Source organism: Erythrolamprus reginae, chromosome 9 (genome assembly GCF_031021105.1).
Source record: "Erythrolamprus reginae isolate rEryReg1 chromosome 9, rEryReg1.hap1, whole genome shotgun sequence".
Lineage (NCBI taxonomy): Eukaryota > Metazoa > Chordata > Lepidosauria > Squamata > Dipsadidae > Erythrolamprus > Erythrolamprus reginae.
In genome coordinates, this window is record NC_091958.1 from 30,871,405 (window position 1) to 30,898,480 (window position 27,076).

The 27,076-nt window shown below is 45.6% G+C and overlaps 1 protein-coding gene across 3 annotated transcripts in view; it reads left to right on the top strand.

Moving 5' to 3' along the window:
- The window catches only part of PSME3IP1 (proteasome activator subunit 3 interacting protein 1), a 68,721-nt gene extending 43,612 nt beyond the window's left edge, over window positions 1-25,109 (top strand). For all 3 annotated transcript variants that reach the window (XM_070760759.1, XM_070760757.1, XM_070760760.1), the window contains 2 exons: window positions 12,298-12,365; window positions 24,407-25,109. In XM_070760759.1, coding sequence (XP_070616860.1) covers window positions 12,298-12,365; window positions 24,407-24,630 — 292 coding nt within the window. In that variant the 3' untranslated portion in view covers window positions 24,631-25,109. The remainder of the gene's footprint in view (window positions 1-12,297; window positions 12,366-24,406) is intronic.
- The last annotated feature ends 1,967 nt before the right edge of the window (window positions 25,110-27,076 follow it).

Below are 27,076 nucleotides of genomic sequence, written 5' to 3' on the forward strand. Positions count from 1 at the left end.
GCTCATTTTCGACCACTTTTTCGGGCTTATGATCCCACCAGTTCTTTGCCACTGGTAAATGGTAGTTATGGCACACGTTCCAGTGGATCCTCTGTGCCACAGCATCGTGTTTATGCTTGTAGTCAGTCTGTGCGATCTTTTTGGAGCAGCTGAGTATGTGATCGATTGTTTCATCTGTTTCTTTACAGAGTCTGCACTTTGGATCGTCTATTGATTTTTCAATTCTGGCTTTGACAGCATTTGTTCTAATGGCCTGTTCTTGTGCCACTAGTATTAGTCCTTCTGTCTCCTTTTTGAGTGTTCCACGTGTAAGCCACGACCAGGTCTTTTTTTTATTCACTTTGCCTTCAATCTTCTCCAAGAACTGGTCATGCAATGCTCTGTTCCGCCAACTGTCCATATGACATTGAGTTACAGTTTTTCCTGTACTGGTCCTTAGTTTGCTTCACCTTGAGAATCTTCCTATTGTTGACCTCCATCAACGCTGACTCTTTGCTCTCCTTCACATAGTCAGCTAATGCATGCTTCTCTTCTTCCACTGTCTGCTTCACTTGCAAAAGTCCTCTGCCGCCTATTTTCCTTGGTAAATACAGCCTGTCAACATTACTGCGGGGGTGTAGTGCATGATGGATCGTCATTAATTTTCTGGTTTTCCTGTCCAAGTTGTCCAGCTCTGTTTGAGTCCACTTCACTATGCCAGCTGGTTTTCCTGTCCAAGTTGTCCAGCTCTGTTTGAGTCCACTTCACTATGCCAGCTGTATATCTAATGACAGATATGGCCCAAGCATTTATAGCCTTGATGGTGTTGCCACCATTCAGTTTGCTCTTCAAAATTTTTCTGGTCCTCTGGATGTACTCTTTGCTGATCACAGTTTTCACATGACTATGCTTGATATTATCCAGTTGCAAGATGCCCAAGTATCTGTAGGCTTGTGGCTGGTGGCACTTGATGGTTTGGCCATTTGGCATTTCAATGCCTTCACTTTCAGTGATTTTCCCCTTTTTCAGTGCCACTGTGGCACATTTATCCAGGCCAAACTCCATGCTGATGTCATTGTTGAAGATTTGCACAGTGTTGGTAAGTGACTGTATCTCAGTTTCTGATTTTCCGTACAACTTCAGGTCATCCATATACAGCAGGTGTGAAATTTTTGGTAAATTCCTAGCAGTTTGGTAGCCTAGGTTTGTTTTCTGTAGGATGAGTGACAGCGGGATTATAGCGATGATGAATAGCAATGGGGACAAAGAGTCCCCCTGGAAGATGCCCCTTCTGATGTTGATCAGTCCATAGCTTTCATTCCCAACAAAAAGCTCAGTCTTCCAATATTTCATCGCCTTTTCTATGAATTTCCTGATGTTTTCATTGACTCCAATGACTTCCAGGCATTTTATGAACCACCTGTGTGGCAATGAGTCAAAGGCTTTCTTGTAGTCAATCCAGGTCATGTATAGGTTTGTTTTCCTGTTCTTACAGTTCTCCAAAATCATTTTATCAATTAGGGGCTGGTTTTTGTACCTCTGCTTCGTCTTTTATTGCCCTTTTGCTCTACTGGAATGATGTAATTTTCTTCGAAGTTCCGTTATTTTTGAATCTGCATGTTCTTGTTTCCATAATTGGTACATCCATCTTTGATATCCACGTTTTTCAGGCTCCGTTGTAATAACACTTCATGATTGTGCGATTCTCTGACATTGAGAATTTCTGCCACTTTTTGATTTGTAAGCTTTGTTTGTTTTATTCCTGTAGCTCATTTGTCGATGGCTGCCCAGGTTCCACAGCAGCCACCACGGTCCTTTTTATCCTGGGCGACGACCGAGCCAGTATGGACTTCTTTTTGTTTTGTCTCTCCATTAGTTTAAATGGGTTAGGTACGTTTAGTCTGGCTCCTCTGCTTTGACCACTCCGGCAAGGTAGTTTACAGTAGTTTACACTACTGCTGGCACAGCTCTCAGCTTCATTGAAGCACACAAGCCCCACTATCACAACAAGGCGTACCCATCAGTGGGGATTGTTGTTGTTGTTGTTGTTATTATTATTATTAGTAGTATTAGTATTATTGAAAAATGAAAAGATCCCATTAGAAAACAAGATTATAGACAAGATTTTCAAATGTGCAGAAATGGACAAAATGACCATGGAAATCAGGGGTACAAATAGCAAAGAATTCGATGAGATGTGGAAAACCTGGTATAGATGGATGGAGGAAAGAAAAAGGGTAATATGACACAATGTAGTTGTACTGATTAAATAGATAAATACATACACATGATATAGATAACAAGTAAGGAAACATAAATACAAATGGATAAGCAGTAATAGCTTTCAACATCTTAACCTCTGTATCTATTTCTCAAAGCTACTCAGTAATCTATTTTACTTACCACACTTATCATATCCCTTTGAATAATATATATTATATATAGATGTGTTAATAAGTAATGTAATAGAATGGCTTATGATCTGTAAATGACAAATGTGAACAATATTTGTTTTAATCTTTTGTATTTGTGTAAAAAACAATGAACTTTTTTAAAAAGAGAGAGATTTTACAATATGGGGTCAGAACTGGAAGATCTTTTATAGCTCATTTATAGAGAATGATAAGGAAACTGCTGGCAGAGGAGGCGGAGATTCTCCTAGTTGCTCCTCGTTGGCCCTGGAACCCTCGGCTTGCAGTTCTGGTCAGCCTGTCAGTGATCCATCCCTGGAGGATTCCTGACCACAGGATCTCTCTCAGGCAGGGGGCAGTGTTGCAGCCAGATCCCCAGTGGCTAGAGTTAGCCGTATGGCACTTGAGAGGGATATCCTGAGGAAGGATAAATTTTCTGGCAAAGTGATCCACACCATCCAAGCCTCCAGAGGAGCACCAATCAATTGTCTCTTTAACGCTTTGTCATTCTGTCGCTTTTGTGCCACTCACCATATCCTAGTTTCCGCTTCAATAATGCAAGTTTTCGATTTCTTATAAGAAGGGTTGGACAGAGGACTAACTGCACTAACTGGTTGACGGCCACACCATCCTGGATCGTGGCGAGGGGAGCACTTCCCGGGCCAGGCGACGTCGAGGCCCTTCCGCCGCTCGCCCGCTGCCCAGGCCCCGCGCTTGGACCGGGTGTGATGGGCCTAGCCTCGGCTTACTTGGCCCTGGTGCGGCCGAAGCACGGGGCGGAGTAGGCTGCTGCTCCAGGCCCGCCCCCAAGCTGAGCTTCCTTGTACTTTCTTGGAGGCAAAGCTGCAAAGCTCACCTGCCGCCTCAAAGGAAGCGGAAGGAAGCTCATCTCAAATCCTCCTCCCCACCTCCTCCTCCGCGGTGAGTGGACGGGAGTTTCAGGAACCCCCCAAATTTGCCCGAATGGAGGCGGCGGTGGCGACTTCAAGGGGCCAACAGCTGGTCCTTCTCGATGCTGCATTGCTGCAGCCTCCGAGGCTGCCGCCACCTCCGTTCGGGCGAAGGGATCTCCGCGGTGGGCAGCCTGAGAGGCTGCACCAATGCAGCTCCGAGAAGGACCGGGTGTTGGTCCCTTGAAGTTGCTGCCAGCATCGCCTCCGTTCAGGTGAAGGGATCTCTGCGGTGGGCAGCTGTGGAGGCTTCAAAAACCAACAGCCGGTCCCTCTTGGCGCTGCGTTGCTGCTGTCTCCAAGGCCGCCGCCGCCTTCGTTCAGGCAAAGGGATCTCCACGGTGGGCGGCCTCGGAGGCTGCAGCAATGCAGCGCCGAGAAGGACCGGGTGTTGGTCCCTTGAAGTTGCTGCCGGCATCGCCTCCATTCGGGTGAAGGGATCTCCACGGTGGGCTGCTGCGGAGGCTTCAAAAACCAACAGCCGTTCCTTCTCGACTTTGCCTCCAAGGAAGTGGAAGGAAGCTCAGCTTGGGGGCGGGCCTGGAGAAGCAGCGGCGGCCGCTGCCGCCGCCTGTTCCACCCCATGCTTCGGCCGCACCAGGGCCAAGTAAGCCGAGGCTAGGCCTGGGTAGCGGGCGAGCAGCAGGAGAGCTCCCCTCCCCACGATCCGGGATGGTGTGGCTGTCAACCAGTTAGTGTGTGGGGGGGGTCCTGATGGCTTGCTTATGTCCCCGGAGTACTGCCGTGCAGTGCCTTCAGCACCTCCAGCTGCTCTTGCAGGGCTTCCAGGCTGAGGGCAGAGGCCAGCGCCCTCCCTGCGGGGCGGCAAAGAAGCAAAAAAGCGGCATTCTCCCGCTCTTTCTCTTTCCCTCTCTTTCTTGCTTTATTTCTCTCTCTCACTCACTCCCTTTCTATCTCTCCCTTTTTCTTTCTCTCTCTCCCTCTCCACAGCAAACCCCCCCAACGCCAAAAGTGCCCAAAGGCGCGCAAACCTCACCGGTGCAAAATCCCTGAGGAAAAAAAGAGCAGCACTGGAGGGACCAAGACGGACTGCATCTGAGCGTTTGGAGGAGAAGGAGGAGGAAAGCCAGAGGGCGGGGAGGAAAACGGGCTTGCAATTGGCCCCTTTCTTTCTCGCCTTTAGGGAGAGGAACTGTTTCTGCTATGCCATAGGGCAGCAACAGTTTCTCTCCCTAAAGGCGGCAAAGAAAGGCCCCAATTGCAAGCCCACTTTCCTCCCCGCCCCCTGGCTTTCCTCCTCCTCCTTGCCGCCGCCAGATGCTCAGCAGCAGAATGGACGGGAGATTCGGGAGCTTATATAGACTGGTAAAATCGCGTACGCTGCCACGGGCCGGATAAATGGCCTCAGCAGGCCGCATCCGGCCCGTGGGCCGTAGTTTGGGGACCGCTGCTCTACTGCATTTGTGCTGTCCCACAAACACAAGAAGCAACAATATTTTGTGAAAGCTCCTTGCATTCCCATTAGCAGACCAATCACTTTCGAATCTCCACTGATATTCCATTGATGATGCTTATATTGTATAGCATACAATACTTTCAGCATACTTTCAGATCACAGAGAAGGAGAGAAGAAGGTAGTGCTTTTTACTTTTTGCATTTTACTTTTTGCATTTTTTGAATTCAAGGAGAAGGGGCAGATTTAACTGACTGTAACAGACAATTTTTTTGGCAGTTTGTTTTCAAACACAGACCAATCAGATTAGGCTGGGGCAGGATTAGACTGGGAAGTATAAAAGGCAGGAAAAAGCCATTTTAATTTGCACTTTCAGATCACAGAGAAGGAGAGAAGAAGGTAGTGCTTTTTACTTTTTGCATTTTGCTTTTTGCATTTTTTGAATTCAAGGAGAAGGGGCAGATATAACTGACTGTAACAGACAATTTTTTTGGCAGTTTGTTTTCAAACACAGACCAATCAGATTAGGCTGGGGCAGGATTAGACTGGGAAGTATAAAAGGCAGGAAAAAGCCATTTTAATTTGCACTTTCAGATCACAGAGAAAGAGAGAAGAAGGTAGTGGCCCGCGCGCCTAACGGCGCGAGAATCATATAACTATAAACCAAAATCAGCAAAGTTTGGTAACAATAGGGGTTATTGATTTTCTTGCTAAGTACTTGTATTTCAATACATTGTTAAGATGACTGGCTTGGTGCAGTGTAACAGTTGTTTGGCTGTTGTCTTCCGTAGTACCTTGTGGAACTTGGGGTACTGCCCTCTTTGCATAAGGACATCTAGGTTAGATGGTGAGATCTCTAGATTGCAGTCCTTAGTTTGTAGCTTGCAGTCGGAAGTGGAAAGATTGTCCCAGCCACGTGCTGTAATGCAGCCATGTGTCCAGCCTCCACTTCCACAGCGCCCCCCGAGGAGGAGGGCTGTGTGGACAACTGTTGGTTCAGGAAGATTGCGTGCAGTTGAGCAAAAACAGCAATTTTGGTCTCTCTGTATCGAATTCCTATAATGTTCTTGCGGATTTAAATAGTAAGGATGTTGGAGATATTAGCAAGGTCCCTCAGGCAGAGAATGAGGGGATGTTCAAAGGGGAAGTTGTCGTAAATGTCACCAAACCATCAAGTGCAGTTAGAAATAAAAAGAGGACACATTTTCTTGTGGGTGATTCGACTGTTAGAGGTATTGATTTGGGACAGAGCAAGGATGTGGTGAAGGTGCTGAGGTGTCTCCCAGGGGCCACTGCCAGCAGGGACAGGAGGCGGATTACAAACATTGTTGAGGCTGTGAGTAAAGGTAATAACGTTGATGTGGTGGTGCATCTTGGCACAAATGATTTGTCCCAGAGAAATGTTAATGTAGTAAAAAGAGATTTTCAATGTCTAAGTGTGGAGCTGGGTAAAATAACTGATTCAGTGACTTTCTCAGAGGTGTTACCGGTTTGTGGCCAAGAGGATAAAACAATGTGTATCAGAGAGTTTAATGTGTGGTTAAGGCAGTGGTGTAATGCTGAAGGTTTTGGCTATGTAAGTCATGATGTCAGTAGGTGGTCTAATAGGGAGTTGTTTAAGAGGGATGGTTTGCATCCATCATACAGAGGTACCCAGGTGCTCGGTGAGGAATTCAGAACTTTTTTGGACAGGCATTTAAACTAGGTAAAGGGGACAGAGATGTAACTGATGTGGGTGATTTCTGTCCCCGACCAATGAGGATAAAGCAGTTTTTGGAAGCTTATGAAAAGGGAGCTGCAAATGAAATAGATGTAGTTGTTGATGATAAGGGGCAAACTAATAATGAAAATAATGTTCTTCGGGTAATGTGCACGAATGCTCGAAGCTTGAGCAACAAGCTCTGTGAATTAATGGCCATAATATATAGAGATAATTTGGACCTGGTTGCCATAACTGAGACATGGTTTAAGGATTCTAATGAATGGGAAATATCCATACCAGGATATACACTGTATAGGAAGGATAGAATAGAGAGAAGGGGAGGTGGAGTAGCCATTTATATTAAAGAAAGTCTAAAAACAACACTAATTCACAATACATGTCAAGATCTAGAGACTCTCTGGATTTGCATGCAAAATAAAGAAGGTTCTGTCATTAGAATTGGGGTGATCTATAGGCCTCCAGGGCAATCCGAGGAATATGACAACAAGATGGTGGATGAAATTACCCAAATGGCAGTAAAGGGAGATATTGTGGTTATGGGTGATTTCAACATGCCTGATGTTGACTGGAATATCCCCAGTGCCCTTACATGCAAAAGTAAGAATATAGTAGAGGCCTTTACAGGAGCAGCTCTGGCACAGCTGGTTAAGACACCAACTAGAGGGGAGAATATTCTAGATTTAGTTTTTACGAATGGGAATTGGGTTTCAGATGTCAAGGTGGGAGAAAATTTAGGATGCGGTGACCATCTATGTTTGTGGTTTGATGTAAAAACTAATTGTGAGCAATCCTATAATGCAACCAAAGTATTGGATTTCAGAAAAACAAATTTTAATGCAATGGGGGAATATTTAGAAAATGAATTAAAGGGGAGGGATAAAATGGCAGGAGCGAGCACCCAGTGGACTGTATTAAAAAAGGCCATCTTAAAAGCCACTGGACTGTATGTAAGACAAATAACTAAAGGTAAAAGGAAGAAGAAACTGCTATGGTTTAGCAATGATGTAAGGGTTATAGTCAAGGAAAAAAAGGCCGCCTATAGGAGGTATAAAGAGTCTGGAAGTATAGCTGATAGGGAGGTGTATAAAATGAGACAGAAGGAGGCGAAACAGATAATATATGCTGCTAATGCCTCAAAAGAGGAAGAAATTGCCAAATCTGTAAAGAAGGGGGATAAAACCTTCTTCAGATATATTAGTGATAAGAAGAAGAAAAACTGCGGCATCACGAAACTTAGTACCGGGAATAATACATGCATTAATGGGAATAAGAAGATCGCTGACCATTTCAATAGCTACTTCTGTTCAGTTTTCTCAAAAGACACCGTACAAAATAATACTATAGAGGGATAAGGCATTGCTTCCAGCTGTACGGATTCAGCTCCAGTGATCTTAGAAGCCGATGTCTTAGAAGAACTTGAACGATTAAAGATAAATAAGGCAATGGGTCCAGATGGCATCCACCCCAGAGTTCTTAAAGAACTCAGATCTGTCATTACTACCCCCCTGACTGATTTGTTTAACCAATCCTTGTTAACAGGAGAAGTTCTTGAGGATTGGGGAATGGCCAGTGTTGTGCCTATTCACAAGAAGGGCAGTAGAGAAGAAGCTGGTAACTACAGGCCAGTTAGCTTGACATCAGTTGTAGTTAAAATGATGGAGACTCTACTCAAAAAGAGGATAAATCAGCACCTAAAAAACAATAACTTATTGGACCCAAATCAGCATGGCTTTACTGAAGGCAAATCATGTCAGACTAATCTCATTGATTTCTTTGACTATGTCACAAAGGTGTTGGATGAAGGTGGTGCCGTGGATATTGCCTACCTGGACTTCAGCAAAGCCTTTGATATGGTTCCACATAAAGAGCTGATAGATAAATTAGTGAAGATTGGACTTAATCCCTGGATAGTTCAATGGATTTGCAGCTGGCTGAAGCGTAGACATCAGAGAGTTATTGTTAATGGCGAGTATTCTGAGCAGAGTCAGGTTACAAGCGGTGTGCCACAAGGGTCTGTTCTGGGTCCTATTCTTTTTAATATGTTTGTGAGTGACATAGGGGAAGGTTTGGTAGGGAAAGTTTGCCTATTTGCCGATGACTCTAAAGTGTGCAATAGGGTTGATATTCCTGGAGGGGTCTGTAATATGGTAAATGATTTAGCTTTACAGTAGAACCCCGACTTACGAGATTAATTGGTGCCGGAAGGAGGCTGGTAAGTCGGAAAGCTCGTATGACGAAACATTGTTTCCCATAGGAAACAATGTAAAGTCAATTAATCCGTGCAACAACAAAAAAAACCGCTGCCGCCCGGCTGTCACCTTTTAAAATAGCCCGGGGGCTGTTTTAAAAGGTGACAGCCGGGCAGGGGGGGGGGGGGGCTTCCCAGCAGCCAGCTTCCAAGCAAATGGGGGAAAGGAGCGGGCGGGGTAAAGGGGGCAAACCCCACCATCGGTGTGATTGCGACTCCCCTCCCGTGGCTGCTGTTGAGGCGGCAGCGGCGTCCGCCTCTTGCGCGCGGCTCTCCATTCTTCTCTTTCCCCCTCTCGGGCTCCGAATGCGGCAGCGAGAAGAGGAAACGAGGCAGTCCCAGATCGCTTGCTTCCCCGGCCAGCAAGCCGGCTGCCTGGGAAAGCGCTTTTTTCCTCCGTTTTTCTGCACTCTTTCCTGCCCCATTCTCCCCTCTGGATCTCCATGGGTTTCCTCCGTTTTTCTGCACTCTTTCCTGCCCCATCCTCCCCTCTGGATCTCCATGGGTTTCCTCCGTTTTTCTGCACTCTTTCCTGCCCCATCCTCCCCTCTGGATCTCCATGGGTTTCCTCCGTTTTTCTGCACTCTTTCCTGCCCCATCCTCCCCTCTGGATCTCCATGGGTTTCCTCCGTTTTTCTGCACTCTTTCCTGCCCCATCCTCCCCTCTGGATCTCCATGGGTTTCCTCCGTTTTTCTGCACTCTTTCCTGACCCATCCTCCCCTCTGGATCTCCATGGGTTTCCTCCGTTTTTCTGCACTCTTCCCTGCCCCATTCTCCCCTCTGGATCTCCATGGGTTTCCTCCGTTTTTCTGCACTCTTTCCTGCCCCATCATCCCCTCTGGATCTCCATGGGTTACCTCCGTTTTTCTGCACTCTTTCCTGCCCCATCCTCCCCTCTGGATCTCCATGGGTTTCCTTCGTTTTTCTGCACTCTTTCCTGCCCCATTCTCCCCTCTGGATCTCCATGGGTTTCCTCCGTTTTTCTGCACTCTTTCCTGCCCCATCCTCCCCTCTGGATCTCCATGGGTTTCCTCCGTTTTTCTGCACTCTTTCCTGCCCCATCCTCCCCTCTGGATCTCCATGGGTTTCCTCCGTTTTTCTGCACTCTTTCCTGCCCCATTCTCCCCTCTGGATCTCCATGGGTTTCCTCCGTTTTTCGGAGCCCGAGAGGGGGAAAGAGAAGAATGGAGAGAGCCGGCTTGCTGGCCGGGGAAGCAAGCGATCCGGGACTGCCTCGTTTCCTCTTCCCGCCGCCGCATTCGGAGCCCGAGAGGGGGAAAGAGAAGAATGGGGAGAGAGCCGCGACACACCGACACACGGTGGAGAAAGAAAGAAAGAAAGAAAGAAAGAAGGAAAGGCAACTTCAAAGAAAGGCTCACTGAGCATCTCTCACTCTCTCTCTCTTTCTATCCCTCTTTCTTTCTTTCTCTTCCTTTCTCTCTCTCCTCTTCCTTTATCTTCTCTCTCTCTCTCCCTCTCTTTCTCTCCCCCCCTCTCTCTTTCTCTCTCCCCCTCTTTCCATCTCTTCTTCTCACTTTCTCTCTCTTGCTATCTCTTTCTCTCCCCCCCTTTCTCTCACTCACCCCCAAGCAGAAGCCAAGGACCCCCAGAGTGGGGCGGCAGGGGAGGCGAACGCCTCTCCGCTTACCAAGTGCCGGGATACGAGCCGAGAGGAGCTGGGCGCTGGATTGCCTTCCTTCCTTCCAGCGTCTTCGGAAGTTGCCGAAAGCGTCAGGGGGGCGCAGCTCCTCTCGGCTCGTATCCCAGATGTGAGCTCGGGAGACGAACAAAAATGTTGCTCCCCTCCCAGCTCTTATATCGAGTTGCTCGCAAGTAGAGCAGCTCGTATGTCGGGGTTCCACTGTACTAGATAAATGGTCAAAGCAATGGAAACTGCAGTTTAATGTTTCCAAATGTAAAATAATGCACTTGGGGAAAAGGAATCCTCAATCTGAGTATTGTATTGGCAGTTCTGTGTTAGCAAATACTTCAAAAGAAAAGGATTTAGGGGTAATGATTTCTGACAGTCTCAAAATGGGTGAACAGTGCAGTCAGGCGGTAGGGAAAGCAAGTAGGATGCTTGGCTGCATAGCTAGAGGTATAACAAGCAGGAAGAGGGAGATTATGATCCCGCTATATAGAATGCTGGTGAGACCACGTTTGGAATACTGTGTTCAGTTCTGGAGACCTCACCTACAAAAAGATATTGACAAAATTGAACGGGTCCAAAGACGGGCTACAAGAATGGTGGAAGGTCTTAAGCATAAAACGTATCAGGAAAGACTTAATGAACTCAATCTGTATAGTCTGGAGGACAGAAGGAAAAGGGGGGACATGATCGAAACATTTAAATATATTAAAGGGTTAAATAAGGTTCAGGAGGGAAGTGTTTTTAATAGGAAAGTGAACACAAGAACAAGGGGACACAATCTGAAGTTAGTTGGGGGAAAGATCAAAAGCAACATGAGAAAATATTATTTTACTGAAAGAGTAGTAGATCCTTGGAACAAACTTCCAGCAGACGTGGTAGATAAATCCACAGTAACTGAATTTAAACATGCCTGGGATAAACATATATCCATCCTAAGATAAAATACAGAAAATAGTATAAGGGCAGACTAGATGGACCATGAGGTCTTTTTCTGCCGTCAGACTTCTATGTTTCTATGTTTCTATACAAAATAACTGACAGATTTTCATAACTTTCCTTTAGATGACATGAGTGAGCAACAGGGAGTAATGGTTTTATATTTCCATTGTGAAGCAACACTGCTTTCAAACTTCTCTGCAAAGAGTCAATAAACAATCGCCAATCTGCAACAAAATACTCTTGGTTAAATTCTTCAGAGGCCATTCAAATTGTTACAGTACATCATTGGTCCATCAACTGAAAAATTGTGTTACACTGTTATTTCTGTTTCTTTGACATCATCATGAAGAAGATTGTTCTGTCGATGCAAGAAGTTCTACATTGAAAATAACAAAATGCTTCTATATCAGAAACTTTATGTGATAGAGCAAAACTAAGCATATTTTGGGAATCAGCACATCAAATCCATAAAACAGACAGATTACTTTTGCTGATTATTTTTTTCTGTTGACCAGTGTAATAGAGTCGGGGGGGACGACCCTGGAGATCTTCTAATCCAACCTTCTACTCAGGAAGAAAACCCTATACCATTTCAGACTAACGGTTATACCGTCTCTTCTTTAAAAGCCTCCAGTGTTGGAGCACCCACAACTTTTGAAGGAAAGTTGTTCTACTGATTGATTTTTCTAAATTGTCTTATACTGTGATAAGCTAAGGGTAGCACTCTTAAGTTTCTCTTCTTGTGGTGGTTCATTATCAGGCTAGTAACAGCATGAGAAGCACTGATGATGTTCCCTAATCTGGTCATGAAACATCTGCAGGAATAACTCGCCATTTATGGAGGAATGATGTACAACTTCAGCTAGCCGTGGCATCTGAACCTTAGTATGATCTGAGCCTCTGACTGCATCTTTCTACTTGCCTGTTTTCCACAAAGGAACTAATTTAAGGTCCATTCTTTGAATTTATGTTTCTTTACAGTTCAGAAGGTGCCAACAGTGTAAAAAGATTGAAACTGGACCCAGCTCCTGACCATGATAAAGTCCTAGGTGAGTATCTGAATGTGTTGGGAAGGTTCTAGGTTTACATGGTTCAGTGCTTTGCATGGTTAGCTCTGCCCAGCTTTCACAATTGCCTTGAGAGTTTGGGATGGAAGGACATTTTACTGATTTGGTATTGCATTGTTTCTCAACCTTGGAGATGGCAAAGCTGGCTGGGGAAGTCTGGCAGTTGAAGTCCACCCCTCTTAAAGACACCAAGGTTGAGAAACACTGTGATATTGGATGAAATCTAGCAGCAGACTGAGTGAGCAGCCTATGGAATGGAATATTGGAATGAAGAATGGGAATGGGAGTAAAATAGAATAGAATAGAATTCTTTATTAGCCAAATGAGATTGGACGCACGAGGAATTTGTCTCTGGTGCATATGCTATCAATATACATAAAGAAAAAATGAAATATATTCATCAAGAATCATAAGATACTTAGTGATACTTAGTGGTAGTCTAAGGTAGGATACTAATAAGCTCTTGGAAGAAGCTCTCCATGCAAGGGGGCCTGGTAGAAGAAGCTATTTATTTATTTAGTGCATGGCCACAATCTTAAAAAGCACATCATGATTACATTCTCAGCGAACAAATCTGAAACTATTTACTCTATTTACAAATTCAAAGGTAGACTACTTATAAAGTCAAGATGCAATGGAGTTGCAGGCAGAAAGCCTCTGAGGTTTCCCTTGTATGCATTCAGAGGACGCCATTCCACAATATGTCACACTGTCTGCTTTTGGAGCACCACAGCTACAAGTGCTTTTCCCATTTATGGAGGAGATTAGTGCAACTGCCATGTTGGGTTCTGTTGTGGTTAGCTCTGGCCCAGCTCCTGCTCCAAGGAATGTGCAGGTGGATGTGGGGGAAACAGCCACATGCCGCAGGCTTGTTTTGCTCCTGATGGAATCTGCCGACGAAGCCTGCTCTGACCAAGGAAGTGTGGGTGACAGGGAAGAGGGGAGATTGGCAGACAGCCCAGGGGGAGATCAATCATCTGTATCATCCTTGGATTCTGAACAAGAATTAACGACACATCCAGATATGCGTAGAGTGATGCATAGGAGACAACAACTGAAGGATTATTACAAGAGAAAATGAGGCCACCTGTGGTTGGGTGGGGCTGCTGTAATTAGTGCTACAGATAAAAAGAACAGCGTGCTGGTTTAGCCTTGTGGCAGTTTTATCTGATTCATTGTTTCATCAAGATCATGGTTTGTGTGCTGTTCAAGATTGTGTGTGGACTCTCTGGACTTTAGAATTGGACTCAATTTCCCAGTTATTGGGTGAGCAATTGGATTGCATTTAACCTGTGCCTTGTGTATACCAGAAAATTCCTTTGATTTTTAAAAAGGGAGCTGTTTCTGTTTTTCTGTTTATAAAAACTTTTGGGTTTTCCTTTTATCGTGTGCTGTGTGTCTTCCTGGACTAATTACCCTGTAATTACGGGCGGTTGAAACACACCAGAAGAACAGGTCCTAGTCCTATTAAGGTCTTCAGGGGTAGATAGAATCTAAACTGAACCTCTTGGTTCAGCTGCAGTGCACCTGCTATGTTGAGTCCTAATCCTATTGCGGTCTTACGGAGTAGATAGTATCTGTTTTGGCTGGTCCATGTCCCGCTCAGCTGATCACGGATTTTGAGGATCAAGAGACGGATGCATATTGGTATCCTAGGCCAGTGTTCTTGACATCCAAGTCTGAAAGTGAAGAGGATAAGGAGTTAGTGATTTGAAGCCAATCAGAGACTGTGGTGCCTTTACAGTTGGTGTTGAGTGAGAGTGAAGAGGAGGAGGATGAATCGGAGAATGAGGAGAAACTCCTGTTAAACGCAAGAGAGAAGAAGTATTAGCAGACAAGAGTATTTGAGAAGGGTCTGTGCGTTAGTAGTTCAATGGAACACTTGGTCATGTCTTGTGGCTATATAAAGGGAAACTCTTGTGAGAAGTCAGTGTGATGGACAACATTCCCATCATGGCCGGATGTGAGCTCTGAAGTCTAAAGAGCATTTCTGCCTGAAGACATCTTTCAAATCATGCAATCAGGATCTTCAGAGAGTTTACAGAGAAGTGTGAGTTGGTTGATTGACAGAATCACTTTAAACAGAATTTCTTAATGATCTTTTGGATTCCGGCCCCAGACTATTCTTATCTCAGAGTCATTTGTCTGGGAACACTGCCAGAATGGACTAAAACTTTCTTTGGGTATTAACCATTTTATACTTCTGACATTTTTTAAACAATATATCTTATACTATACTGTCAGTTGAGTTTGTGTGATCTTTAATTACTACTGGTGGCTCATTTAGACAGAACAGAATCTGAATAGAATAGAGTAAACTGGAATAGAACAGAATAGAATAAAATAGAATAGACTGGAGTGGAGTAGAGCAGAACAGAACTGAGCAGAACAGAGTGGAGTAAAGTAGAGTTAGGAAAAAAGTACCTTTGGGCTAACTCGGATGATGGAAAATCTCTTTGAACATTCAGACAAAATTAATGTGGTCCAGCATTGCTGTTGGATTGAAGTAACTTGGTATTTGAAAAGAATAAAGATGACTTTTCCCAGCTCAGTATCCTAGTTTGAGAACACTGCCACTAACCTCAGTACAGATACATCTCTATGCTTCACAAAATTGGACTGTGTTTGTCTTAGTGACTGTGCCTGGTCCAGACATTTGCTGTTGGCTTCCAGAGACCAGGCAGGTGGTTAATTCAAGAGATAGGTGTTGTTGCACACAGCCTTGCCATCTGCTCACTTCGTTCCCCTTCTAAGGTCTCCAGACTACTTAGCCATCAAAGGTTGGCTGTCTCTAATCTCTTTCAATATTAGTAATTCTCCCAAATGTTTGGCAGGGATGGTTGACAATTCCGCGTGGCACTCGGCCCACAATGGCATGTGGCACACACACAAATTTAACATTTGGAGAGATGTTTCACTTCATTGGAGACCAAACAAGGCTTAGGTCTTTCTCCTGGATGGAGAGTCCTCTGAGCCAAAGCTTTCAAATTCTCTTCCAGAGGCAGGGATTTTTATTTCTTATTTAATCCCACATTTACTCTTTTTATAAATAACAGAAAGTAGTGAGCAGATCTTACTCTCCTTCTTCCTCTACTTTTCCCTCCAAGAACAACCCTGTGAGGTGGGTTGTGCTTGGAGAGAATGACTGGCTCAAAGTCATCCAGCCAGTTTTCATTTCTAAGGCACGACTAGAATTCTCCGTCTCCTAGTGATTAGCCCAAAATTAACCATCCAGCTTTTGTGTCTAAAGGGGAACTAGAATTCATTGTCTCCTGGAGATTGGTCCAAAGTCACTCAGCTGCATCAATGCCAAAGACTTATGGTTTTCGTGCCTAACGCTAGAACTCACTATCTCCTGGTTCCCAGCTTGATGCCTTCACTGCTAGACTTGTAGAACAGATGTTTTATCCTTCCACTCCTGCCTTTTTCATTCAGTTTGATGTTTGATTGCCACCTGTCATGACATGGTGTGTTTGGGCTGACCAATAAGAAAAAAACAGATTGCAACTTTGGGTGTGCTCAGGCTGCAATCAAGCAAAACAAAAAGATAAAGACTGAGATTAAAAGGTCTGGTAAGATTGATTTTTATAAATTTAATAATAGTAATATCACTATTGTCAAAGAGAAAGGGAAAAAAGAATGCATAAAACGAAACATATAACCAAAAAGTGAAAAAAAATAGGACCAACACATTCCATTATAACAATAGTTACAATTCTATATATACTTGTCTAAGGCAAATATTATTCAATATATATGTATATATTTCTGATACATTTGTATAACTATCATTTTTTATTTTAACCCACCGTGCTCTATATAAGCGAAAACCATATTTATTTTGAGACCCATATTTATTTCATTACACTTGTCTACACAAAGTCTTTAGGCTATCCGTTCACAGATGACAACTGCAATCAGGCCTTCAATCCGCTGGACCACTTATGGGGCTATAAATGTATCTTTCCAATGCTCCCACCATGGCCAAAAGACTGACATTACGACATTGCAGATAAAGAGTTTTCATTGAAATGTCAAAAGATGCAATTTGGCTTTTGATTACCAAATCAAGTTGTCCATCAATCATTTTGATAGATGTACAGCGGCGTTCATCCAAGTTACTTGCTCTTTGCAAACTTGAGACAGCTCTAGCAAATAAAAAATCAAAAGATATGCAAGTCATGAATTTTAAGCAATTTTACTGGAGCTAAGAGCCCTCAACGTTATCATTTGTATGTATTTATTTATTTTCCTCGCTCTTAGTTCCAGGAATCTCTTGCTCACGTTGCTTCCTGGACCATTTCAGAGCGATGTGTCAAATAGCGATGAAGTCGCGGAAGAGATTTTCAGTAACAGTCATTATTTCAAATTCAGAATAATCACGGAGCCTGTCCATGACAGTCACAAAACAGGTTGTAAAACCGGCCATGTGACTGACCAAAGGTTATTACTCTTTTCATGGCAGTAACTAAGCAGCTCCCATTGTTGTTACGCAAACCCGTTACAAACTTCCGGTTGGCCCATTGGGCCGTTTTTCACCATCCCCTGTCTTCAGGAGGCTTTTCCCAAAGTCTGAGGAGAGGAAAAATGGCTGAAAAGAAGGCCCCAAATCAGCTGGCCATTGCATGCTGGGGCTGACAGAGGGCAGTGCCTCACCTGCCCTCAGATATGCCTCTGTGTGTCACCTGTGGCTCATTTGCCATAGGTTCACCCTCACTAGACTATATGGACTTGAGCTTCAAATAAAAAATTTGTGAATTGTGAACTTGACAATATGGAGCTCTGCATTGGTGAAGAATTGACTGGGATGTTAAAATACATTTATGAAGATATAAAAAATTATCCTTTGGAAATCAGAGATGGAAACAGAAATGAAACTGGATTATAAAGACATTTAGAATTAACAATGGTAGGAAATGAAAATGAAGAACGAGGAGATTACAAAGATAAAAAGAGAATGACAATAAAAACAGATTGATGATAATACTAGGATTTACAGTGGTAAAAAATGAAGAGAATTGAAAATAAAGAAAGAGATTGATTACACTGGGATTTACAATTATAAGAAAAAAGCAAGAGGGGAGCATGGGTATCAGACGAAGCAATTAAAAGGGAGTAATAGGGAGAATAGACTAGGAGGAATTGAGAGTAGACCTACACAAATAATATATTCAAAAGGAAGAAAGGGAATTTGGAAAAAAAGTTATTGGTACAAAAATAAAAAGTTAAGAGAAGGGGTTGGGAGAGAAAAATTTACAAGAAATTGAATTTTTGAGAGATTAAAAGAAAATGGATGATTGATGGAATATCATTTTTTTAAGAATTATTGTTTTATATTTGTGTTAATAGTTATGTATCAATTTATATAATTAGTCAGCATAATTAGTTAAAATGTTTGATAGATTAATAATTCTATATTAGATTGGTACATGATGGATTAAATTAAATTAAATTTTGAATTAATTGAAGATATAATTTGAGGAGATGGAGGAGTATGGCCTAAAATTAAGAAGTATAATAAGAGATAATATTCATTTATTTGTTTGCTTATTTATTTTGTGTATCTGGAAGATAGGTTATAGTTATAGTTAGAGATATAGATAGTGATAAATGATAGTTATTTGATGTTATTGTAAGGGAATAGAAATTTGAGTGATTAGTAATATTGTTTATGTATTACTGTATTTTTTCAGAGTGTATAAGATGCTCTGGAAAATAAGACGCACTTAGATTTTAGAGGTGGAAAGCAAGGAAAAACGTATTCTGAACCAAATGGTGTAGTAATATATTATTTAGTAAAATACCAGTGTAGCAGAATACATTTTACAAATGTGTGTTTTTTACAACCATGTACACTTTTTACAAACTTCAAACTTGACAGCTTTAAGACTCCTCCAATCATGCTAGATGGGGTAATTAATATAAGCCACCCCAAGTCCTCAGAGAGGGGTGGCATAGAAATCCAATTAATAAATAAAATAAATAAATAAATAAGTTAGAACGCAAAAACACCAATTTTTGTGAAAAAATTACACATTTTTCGCCCCTTTTTTCACAAAAATTGGGTGAGCAAAGGGTCTAGAAAGCCTTCAGAGAACTGGGTGCTAAGGGACAAAAATGCCCCAATTTTTGTGAAAAATTGGCCATTTTTTGCCAGTCCCCAGGAGCGCTCTGCGGGCTTCCCAGACCCATTGCCCACCCCATTTTTGTCAAAAACGGGCCAATTTTTTGCAAAAATAGGACATGGGGGCAGAGCTTTGGGACAGCAAAAATGGCTGCATTTGGTATATAAGATGCGCCGACATTTTTCACCCTCTTTAGGGGGGAAATAGTGCATCTTATACAGTAATGCCTCATCTTACGAACTTAATTGGTTCCAGGATGAGGTTCGTAAGGTGAAAACTTCGTAAGATGAAACAATGTATCCCATAGGAGTCAATGGAAAAGCGAATAATGCGTGCAAGCCAATAGGAAAATCCAAAATTTTAGAAGTGAGGCGAACAGAGGGTGCGGAGGGGCAGCGAAAGAGGGCGGGTTGAGGAAGAAATGACCGGGGGGTGGGGGCGATTCCTGGAAACGTAAATAATACGGGTGGCTGAAAGAATAAATGGCAGAGGATTTTGGAACGTAAACAATACGGGTGGCTGAAAGAATAAATGGCAGGGGATCCTGGAATGTAAAGAATACGGGTGGCTGAAAGAATAAATGGCAGGGGATCCTGGAACGTAAATAATACGGGTGGCCGAAAGAATAAATGGCAGGGGATCCTAGAACGTGAGGAATAAGGGTGGCTGAAAGAATAAAAGGCAAGGGATCCTTATTATGCGTGAAGGAGGGGTGAGAAGTTTTCGGTGATGGCAAAGGAGAATCCCGGTGCTAAAGCTTCAGATAAGGCTCCCTTGACAAGATGCCCCCTTCCTTCTCCTCTGGAGCCCGGACAAAGAAGTGGCGCCCAATTGAAGTAATGATCCGGAGTCCTAATCCGGCCGCTGCTTCTCCTCCCTCTAATCCTGAGCAGCCCCGTCCAGGAGAAACCACTCTGAGTCCTCTTCGCCCCTCCTTCCCATCGGAAAAAGAAAGAGAAAGAGAGGAGGGAAAGAGAGAGGGGGGAGTGTGTGTGTGAGAGAGAGAGACAGAGAGAGAGAGAGAGGTTGACTGCCTATCCTTTGCAATGACACAAGAAACTGGCTGTGCTGGGCTCACCCCCTGGACGCGCCCGGCGGCTTTGCCTGAGGACGAGAGAGCAGCTGAGGGACTGGCAAACACATCTAACTATCTATCTATCCATCCATCCATTATATATCAATGTATCTATCTATCTATCCATTATCTATCCGTCCATCCATCCATCCCTTCATCCATCTATCCATTACCTATCCGTCCATCCATCCATCTATCCATTATCTATCTATCTGTCCATCCATCCATCCATCTATCCATTATCTATCTGTCCGTACGTCCATCCATCTATCTATCCATTATCTATCTATCTATCCATTTATCCATCAATCCATCCATCCATCTAGAGGCTTGCCTAAGAAGAAAACTGAAACAGTTGCCAGTCCTGGATACGTTAAGAAAATTGAGGGGGATGGGACTTTCACCTGGGATAGGGACGAAGCAGCTAGGCAGCTTCGGGTATCATTGCAAAGGAGAGGCAGTCAGCCCCCCCCCCTCTCTCTCTCACACACACCTCTCTTTTCCTTCCTCTCCTTCTCTTTGTCTTTCTGATGGGCAAGAGGGGTGAGGAGCACCGTGTAGAAGCCGCTTAGACTCGACCGGCTGCCGAGGATCAAACTTTCTATTCCGTTCTATGGCAAGCCTCTGGCTGGCTGGCTGGCTGGATAGATAGGTGATGGATAGATGGAAAGATAGATGGATAGATAGGTAGGGAGGTAGGTAGATAGAATAAATGGATGGATGGATGGATGGATAGATAGATAATGGATAGATGGGTGGATAGATAGGTAGCTAGATAGGTAGATGACAGGTAGGTAGGTAGGTAGATGATGGATGGATAGATAGATAATGGATAGATGGATGGATGGATAGATAGATAATGGATAGACAGACAGACAGACAGATAGATAGATAGATAGATAGATAGATAGATAGATAGATAGATAGATACAGTGGTACCTCAAGATACGAACCCCTCGTCTTACGAACAACTCGTGATACGAACCCGGGGTTCAGAAAAAATTTGCCTCTTCGTACGAACTTTTTTCGTGTTACGAACGCCAAACCCGAACTTCCGGGTTCAGCGTTCGGAGGCTGCTGGAAAGCCGCCGGGCTGTTTTAAAAGGTGACAGCCGGCGGCGGGGCTTCTTTCCGGGTTCGGGAGGCCACTTTGGGGTTTTGTCTGGGAGAGAGGGCAGGAGGTCCGGCGCTGGGGGAGGGAGTCAGGAAGGTCCTCCTGCTCTCCCCCCCCAGCGAAAAACACAAAGACGGTCTGACAGGCAGGGCAGAGCAGCCTGGAGCAAATGGAGTCTGAAACCACCGGCGGCTTCAGCTTCCCATTGCTCCGCGGGCGGCGGCTGACCGCCTTTGTATTTTTGGCTGGGGGGGAAGCAGGAGGCGCAGGATCGGCGGGCGTGGGGCGAGGCAGCAGGTCTGCATCCTGGGCGGGCGGCGGGCGAGGAGGCGCGGCCGAGCGGGCCAGCGAAGGTGCATCCAACTTGAGGGGCTGGCGGGAGGAAAGCAAATGTCTCTCTTCGTTGCACTGCCGCCAGCATGGCCTGGTTGGCAGCGGAAGATGTAACCAAGCCCATGGGGCCGGGCTCCGTGGCGGAGACCGCCGGCCGCTCAATCGGGCCGGCAGGGAACAGAATGGAGCCTTCCGCGGCGGGGCTGGTAAGGGGGGGAGCCGAGCCCAGCCCCATGACATTCGCTTTCCTCCCGCCCGCAGCCGACTGATCGTGGGCTCCTTCGCAACCTCGGAGAGCTTCCTGGGCATGAAAGCTCGCAAATCCAACACGGACGAAAACCAGGAAGCTCTCCGAGGTCGGGAAGGAGCCCACGATCAGTCGGCTGCGGCGGGAGGAAAGCGAATGCCACGGGGCTGGGCTCGGCTCCCCCCTCGGCTCCCCCCCTTACCAGCCCCGCCGCGGAAGGCTCCATTCTGTTCCCTGCCGGCCCGATTGAGCGGCCGGCGGTCTCCATTCAGGGAACAGAATGGAGCCTTCCGCGGCGGGGCTGGTAAGGGGGGGAGCCAAGGGGGGAGCCGAGCCCAGCCCCGTGCCATTCGCTTTCCTCCCGCCCGCAGCCGACTGATCGTGGGCTCCTTCGCAACCTCGGAGAGCTTCCTGGGCATGAAAGCTCGCGAATCCAACACGGACGAAAACCAGGAAGCTCTCTGAGGTCGGGAAGGAGCCCACGATCAGTCGGCTGCGGGTGGGAGGAAGGCGAATCCCCCGTGGGCTCCGTTACATCTTCCGCTGCCAGCCAGGCCATGCTGGCGGCAGCGGAACAATCGCCTTCCTCCTGCCCGCAGCCGACTGACCGTGGGCTCCTTCCCGAGCTCCCTTCCTGAGCCTCCCGTTCTCTCTCCCCCCCCTCGCCCCTTCGCCTCCCTGTGTTCCTAGGAGAAGTGCTGGGGATTGAGGCAAGACAGACCTTCTGCTCCTCACCAGCACTTCTCCTAGGAACACAGGGGGGCGGAGAGAGAACGGGAAGCTCAGCATTCCGTCAGCCGCAGCGCTGGCTGTCAACTTTTCTTTTTAGCACTGGGCAGGAGCTGACTTGCCTCCCCAGTGCTAAAAAGAAAAGTTGACAGCCAGCGCTGCGACTGACGGAATGCTGAGCCTCCCGTTCTCCCCCCCCCCCACCTTGCCCCTTCCGGTTTCGGTGTTCGAGAGACCGCTGGGTTCCCAGCTGTCTCCGAACACCAAACACCAAAGCCGAACTTCCGCGTTCAGCTTCAGGGGACAGCTGGGAAGCGGCGCGGCTCTTTTAAAAGGTGACAGCCGGCCTGGGGGGCTTCCCAGCTAGAAAGCCCCCCAGGCCGGCTGTCACCTTTTAAAACAGCCGCGCGGCTTCCCAGCAATCGCCGAAAGCTGGTTTTTTGCGGGGGGTTTTTTGGTTGCACGGATTAATTGACTTTACATTGTTTCCTATGGGAAACAATGTTTCGTCTTATGAACCTTTCGTCTTACGAACCTCCCCCCGGCACCAATTAAGTTCGTATCTTAAGGTACCACTGTAGATAGATAGATAGATAGATAGATAGATAGATAGATAGATAGATAGATAGATAGATAGATAGATAGATAGATAGATAAGAGAGAGAGAGAGAGAGAGAGAGAGAGAGAGAGAGAGAGAGATAGGATAGAAAGATATATAATGGATGGATGGATAGATAGATAGATAGATAATGGATAGATGGATGGATAGAGCGAGAGAGAGATAATGCATGGATGGATGGATAGATAGATAGATAGATAGATAGATAGATAGATAGATAGATAATGGATAGATAGATAGATAATGGATAGATAGATAGAAAGAAAGAGATAATGGATAGATAGAGAGAAAGCCCCCACCCGGGTTTTGTGAGGGCCAGCCCATTGCCGGCACAGCACACCACGAAAACACGCTCAGTCGGAGGGCGGGGAACAGCTCCGGGAAAGAAAGAAAGAAAGATAGATAGATAGATAGATAGATAGATAGATAGATAGATAGATAGAGATGATGGATAGATGGATGGAGAGAGAGAGCCCAACACGAAAACATGCTCAGTCGGAGGGGGGAGCAACAGCTCCGATAAAGACAGGGAAGCCCCCCCCCCCCCCCCATTCACACACAAACCCCTCCAGGGAAATATGCGGCACATATGGGAGGAAGCCTCTGAGGAGAAGGTTGAAGGGTGGAGAAATAAAGAAAGAAACCTGTGTTCGCCTGTCCCTCAGCTGCTCTCTCATCCTCAGGCAAAGCCGCCAAGCGCGTCCAGGGGACGAGCCCAGCACAGCCAACAGGCAGCTTCTGGTGTCATTGCAAAGGAGAGGCAGTCAGCCTCTCTCTCACACACACACCCACACACACACTCCCCCCTCTCTCTTTCCCTTCCCCTTTCTCCTTTTTCTCTTTCTGATGGGCAAGAGGGGGGAGTAGGACTCAGAGGGGTTTCTGATGGACAGGGCTGCTGAGGATCAAAGGGAGGGAGGGAGGAGAAGCAGCTGCTACCGGTACTTCAACTGGCCGCCGCTTCTTTGGCTGTGGAGACAAAGGGGAGCGCATGTCTGTCCCCGGAGGAGGAGGAGGGGGGATCTCGCCTAGCCGCTGGAAAGCAAATGAAAAACCCCATGCGCTTCGGCCGGCAACTATCCGGAGAAAGCGCTCTCGCAGCCGCACGCAGTGGCTGCAGTGGCAGTGGCAGCTACGTCTTCTCCTCTGAGCAGGGCGGCTCCTAAGCGGGCTCCAGGTTCAGGCGCAGCTCTCCCCCCCCCCCCAATCCCACCAGGGGTTGTAATCAAATGGGAAATCCCGGCAGTGACAATCATAAGGCAGGGGAATCCCTTCAGCAGTCAGAGAGCGCAGGCGCAGTAAGAGATCCCACGGACCCGTGCTCAGGTTCGTAAGATGGAAAGGGTTTTTAAGACGAGGCAAAGAAATCTGAAACCCTGGGTTCGTATCTCGAAAAATTCGCATCACGAGGAGTTCGTAACACGAGGTTTCACTGTACTCTGAAATATACGGTAAGTTAAAAAATATGCAAAGAGAATATTATGGTTGGAATTGAAAATAGAGTGCTGATATAAAATGAACTATGTATATATATGGAAAGATATGTAAGATTGATCTGGACAACACTCTGTTCATAAAATATCTGTTTGGAGATGGAGGGAGGAGAAACAAAAAAATAAAAATTGATTTGGAAAAAAAAGGTGGCAAGAAAAGTCGTAAAAGGGGGCAAAACTCAACACATTTCTCACTTAGCAATGCAATTGCGTTGGGCTCAATTTGTGGTTACAAGTTGAGGACCGCCTGTATTTCCACGGTCTCTCCCCCTCCCCCTTCTCTTTCAGAAAAACCATCTTGCGTTCCCCTGGGCAGCAGCACCACCATGAGTGGCTCTGCCCTCCACTGCCCCTCGGCCTCCGTCTGCATCGGCATCCTGCCTGGCCTCGGGGCTTACTCAGGAAGCAGTGACTCCGAATCCAGCTCGGACAGCGAGGGCACCATCAATTCCACAGGAAAAATCGTCTCCTCCGTCTTCCGTGGCAGCAATTTTTTCGACGCGCCACTCTAGGCCGCTTCTCGGAGTCTTGCTCAGAACTTGCATCCTACTTCATCCCAGGCATTCCCTCAAGCTCAGCCCCCCCCCTTTTCCTTTGCCCTGGTGTGTTTTTTTGGGGAGACAACCACCAAAATAATGTACTGCAGCAGTTTTTCATCATGTTTCAGCTTCCCCTTTCCCCCAATGCTCCTGCTTCATTTGAGGGGAGAAAGTTCAGGGGTACCCATTGAGAAGAAAATGTTGGATCCCCTGAAAGGCCCTGATGAGAAGAGCCTCCAGGCTGAAAGGCGGTGGGGCAATCTCACATGGTTTTTGAAAATTCTTTCAGAAGAGATAAGCAGCAACCTCACTTCCTTCCCCTCGCTGTCAAAAGAGTCATTGTGGGACATAATTAAAGAGGATGAGCCACACAATCGCACAGGCGGCAAGAGGCGAATTTTGAGAAGTGTCACCAAGTTTCTATGTTGTATTTGATTAAAGAATATCCCGAAGCTTTTTTTTTTTAAAGTCTTGGATTTTGCCCTTCGTATTTCTCCACTTAGTCCCTTTTGCCATGCTTTGCGATCCCCTCTTGACCTCCTTGCTGGGTTTACTCGGTAGTCAAAATTCCTCTTAACTGGAGAGTTTGAAAGTTGATGCTCTGTTATAGAAAACCTGGAAGTTCCATTTAAGGCTGTTGTTCTAAGGGAATTTATGTTACTCTGCAATTCTAAGGGGATTCTGACAGCCTGGCTGGGCTTAGTGTGGAGGCATTACTACTATCCCTAGTAGCTGAATGGGACTTTTTGCCTCCTCCTCTTGGCCCTGCCTGATTAGTCTCCAGCCTTCTGCCTTCGATTATTGGCCACTGCCTTTTCTCCTTCACTGACAGGGCCTTAGCTGCTCAGCCCAGCCCTCCCGTCACAGCCACTTAGTCACAGGCCTTTCTCCGAAAGGGTACAAAACCCCATTCCCCCTCCCCCGGACTTTTGGGCACACGGGACACTTTGCCACCAGCCGATCAGAGGAGCAAGCAATGCCTTCCCTTCCATTCTCTCCCCCCCCCCCATATCAAGCTTGAAGGGAGCTCTCTTTCCCTTCTCTTCCTCTCTGCTGCATCAATTGCTCTCTGAGTGTTTGCAGAAGCAATGCGTTCCCTTCCACCTCCCCTCATCAAGTTTGAACGGAGTTCATAGAAATTGATGCAAACAGAGGGAGAGAAGGGGAATGGAACTCTGTTCAAACTTAATGACTGGTGGGGGGGGATGGAAGGGGGGAAGGAAGGAATGAGGGAGAAGGGATAGGGATTGCACTCTTTCGCCACCCCCTTCCATTTCCCATCTGGGGATCTAGCAATTCTTTCCAAGAGCTGCCAAATCCTTAAAAGATCTGGTGGCAAAGAGCCGAGGACCTCATTCCAGTAGGACTGCATGGCCTGGACCTGGCTGACCATCTCAGCCTGTTGAGCTAGAACATGGCCTCCATTCCCACAGGTCTTGGAAAGCTTCTGCTGAGTCGCCTCCTTGGTCAGATCCAATTTGAACTGCACTGTTTCTTGTAGCTGCTTAGTTCCAACAACTGCTTCTTGTTAGGGTCCTAAGGAGCCTGAGTAGGCAGCAAGGCGGCGTCCCTCAACATGAGTGAGATCTAGTTGCCCATGACCACCCAGTCACATGACCACCTAGCCACACCCACCTAGCCAGTCATTAGGCAGATCCATGGGATTTAAAATTATGAATTAAGTGATCCCTGAGATTTGAATGGTTGGTGACCCCTGATATGTATCATTTATTTAGCTCTATTCATCTCTATCATTTCTGTCTATCAATATAGCTATCAGCTTTCATTTATCATCATCTATCTATTTATCTATATATATTTGTATCTGTCTATCACATCTATATTTGTCTTTCTATCTTCCTATCTATCATTAATAGATCTTGTACATCAGCTATCAATATATCAGCTATCTCATTTACATCATCATAATCTACTTAGCTCTGTCTGTCTCTGTCTACATCTTATCTATTTCTATGATTTTGTTTTCTCCCCAGCAATGGAACTTGGCAAAATGGACACTGGCAGACTTTTTTTGCCAAATAATAATTCACAGATTGGATTCTCCAATTCTTACTCCAAACCTGATGTCAATATGCTGAATGTGATTAATTTCATTTAGGGTGCGAGTATGTCATTCGTACTATGCAAATCCAGACCTTTTGATTAGTTGTTTAGATATACTGCTTTTTATCCTCCAGTGAAATGTGTAAAGTTGAGAGAATGCAACATTCCCTGGAATAGAAAGATAAACAAAATGCAGACAAGGTCATTGGGCCAGCTCTGCTGGTTCTCTTGATAAGGTTAATCTTAACAGTATAAAACAACACTATACTTAGCAATGAAAACATGAATTTGGTATCCAGGGCCTTGTGTTCTCATGAACACGATGATGATGATGAAAATCAGCCCAAAGTGTACT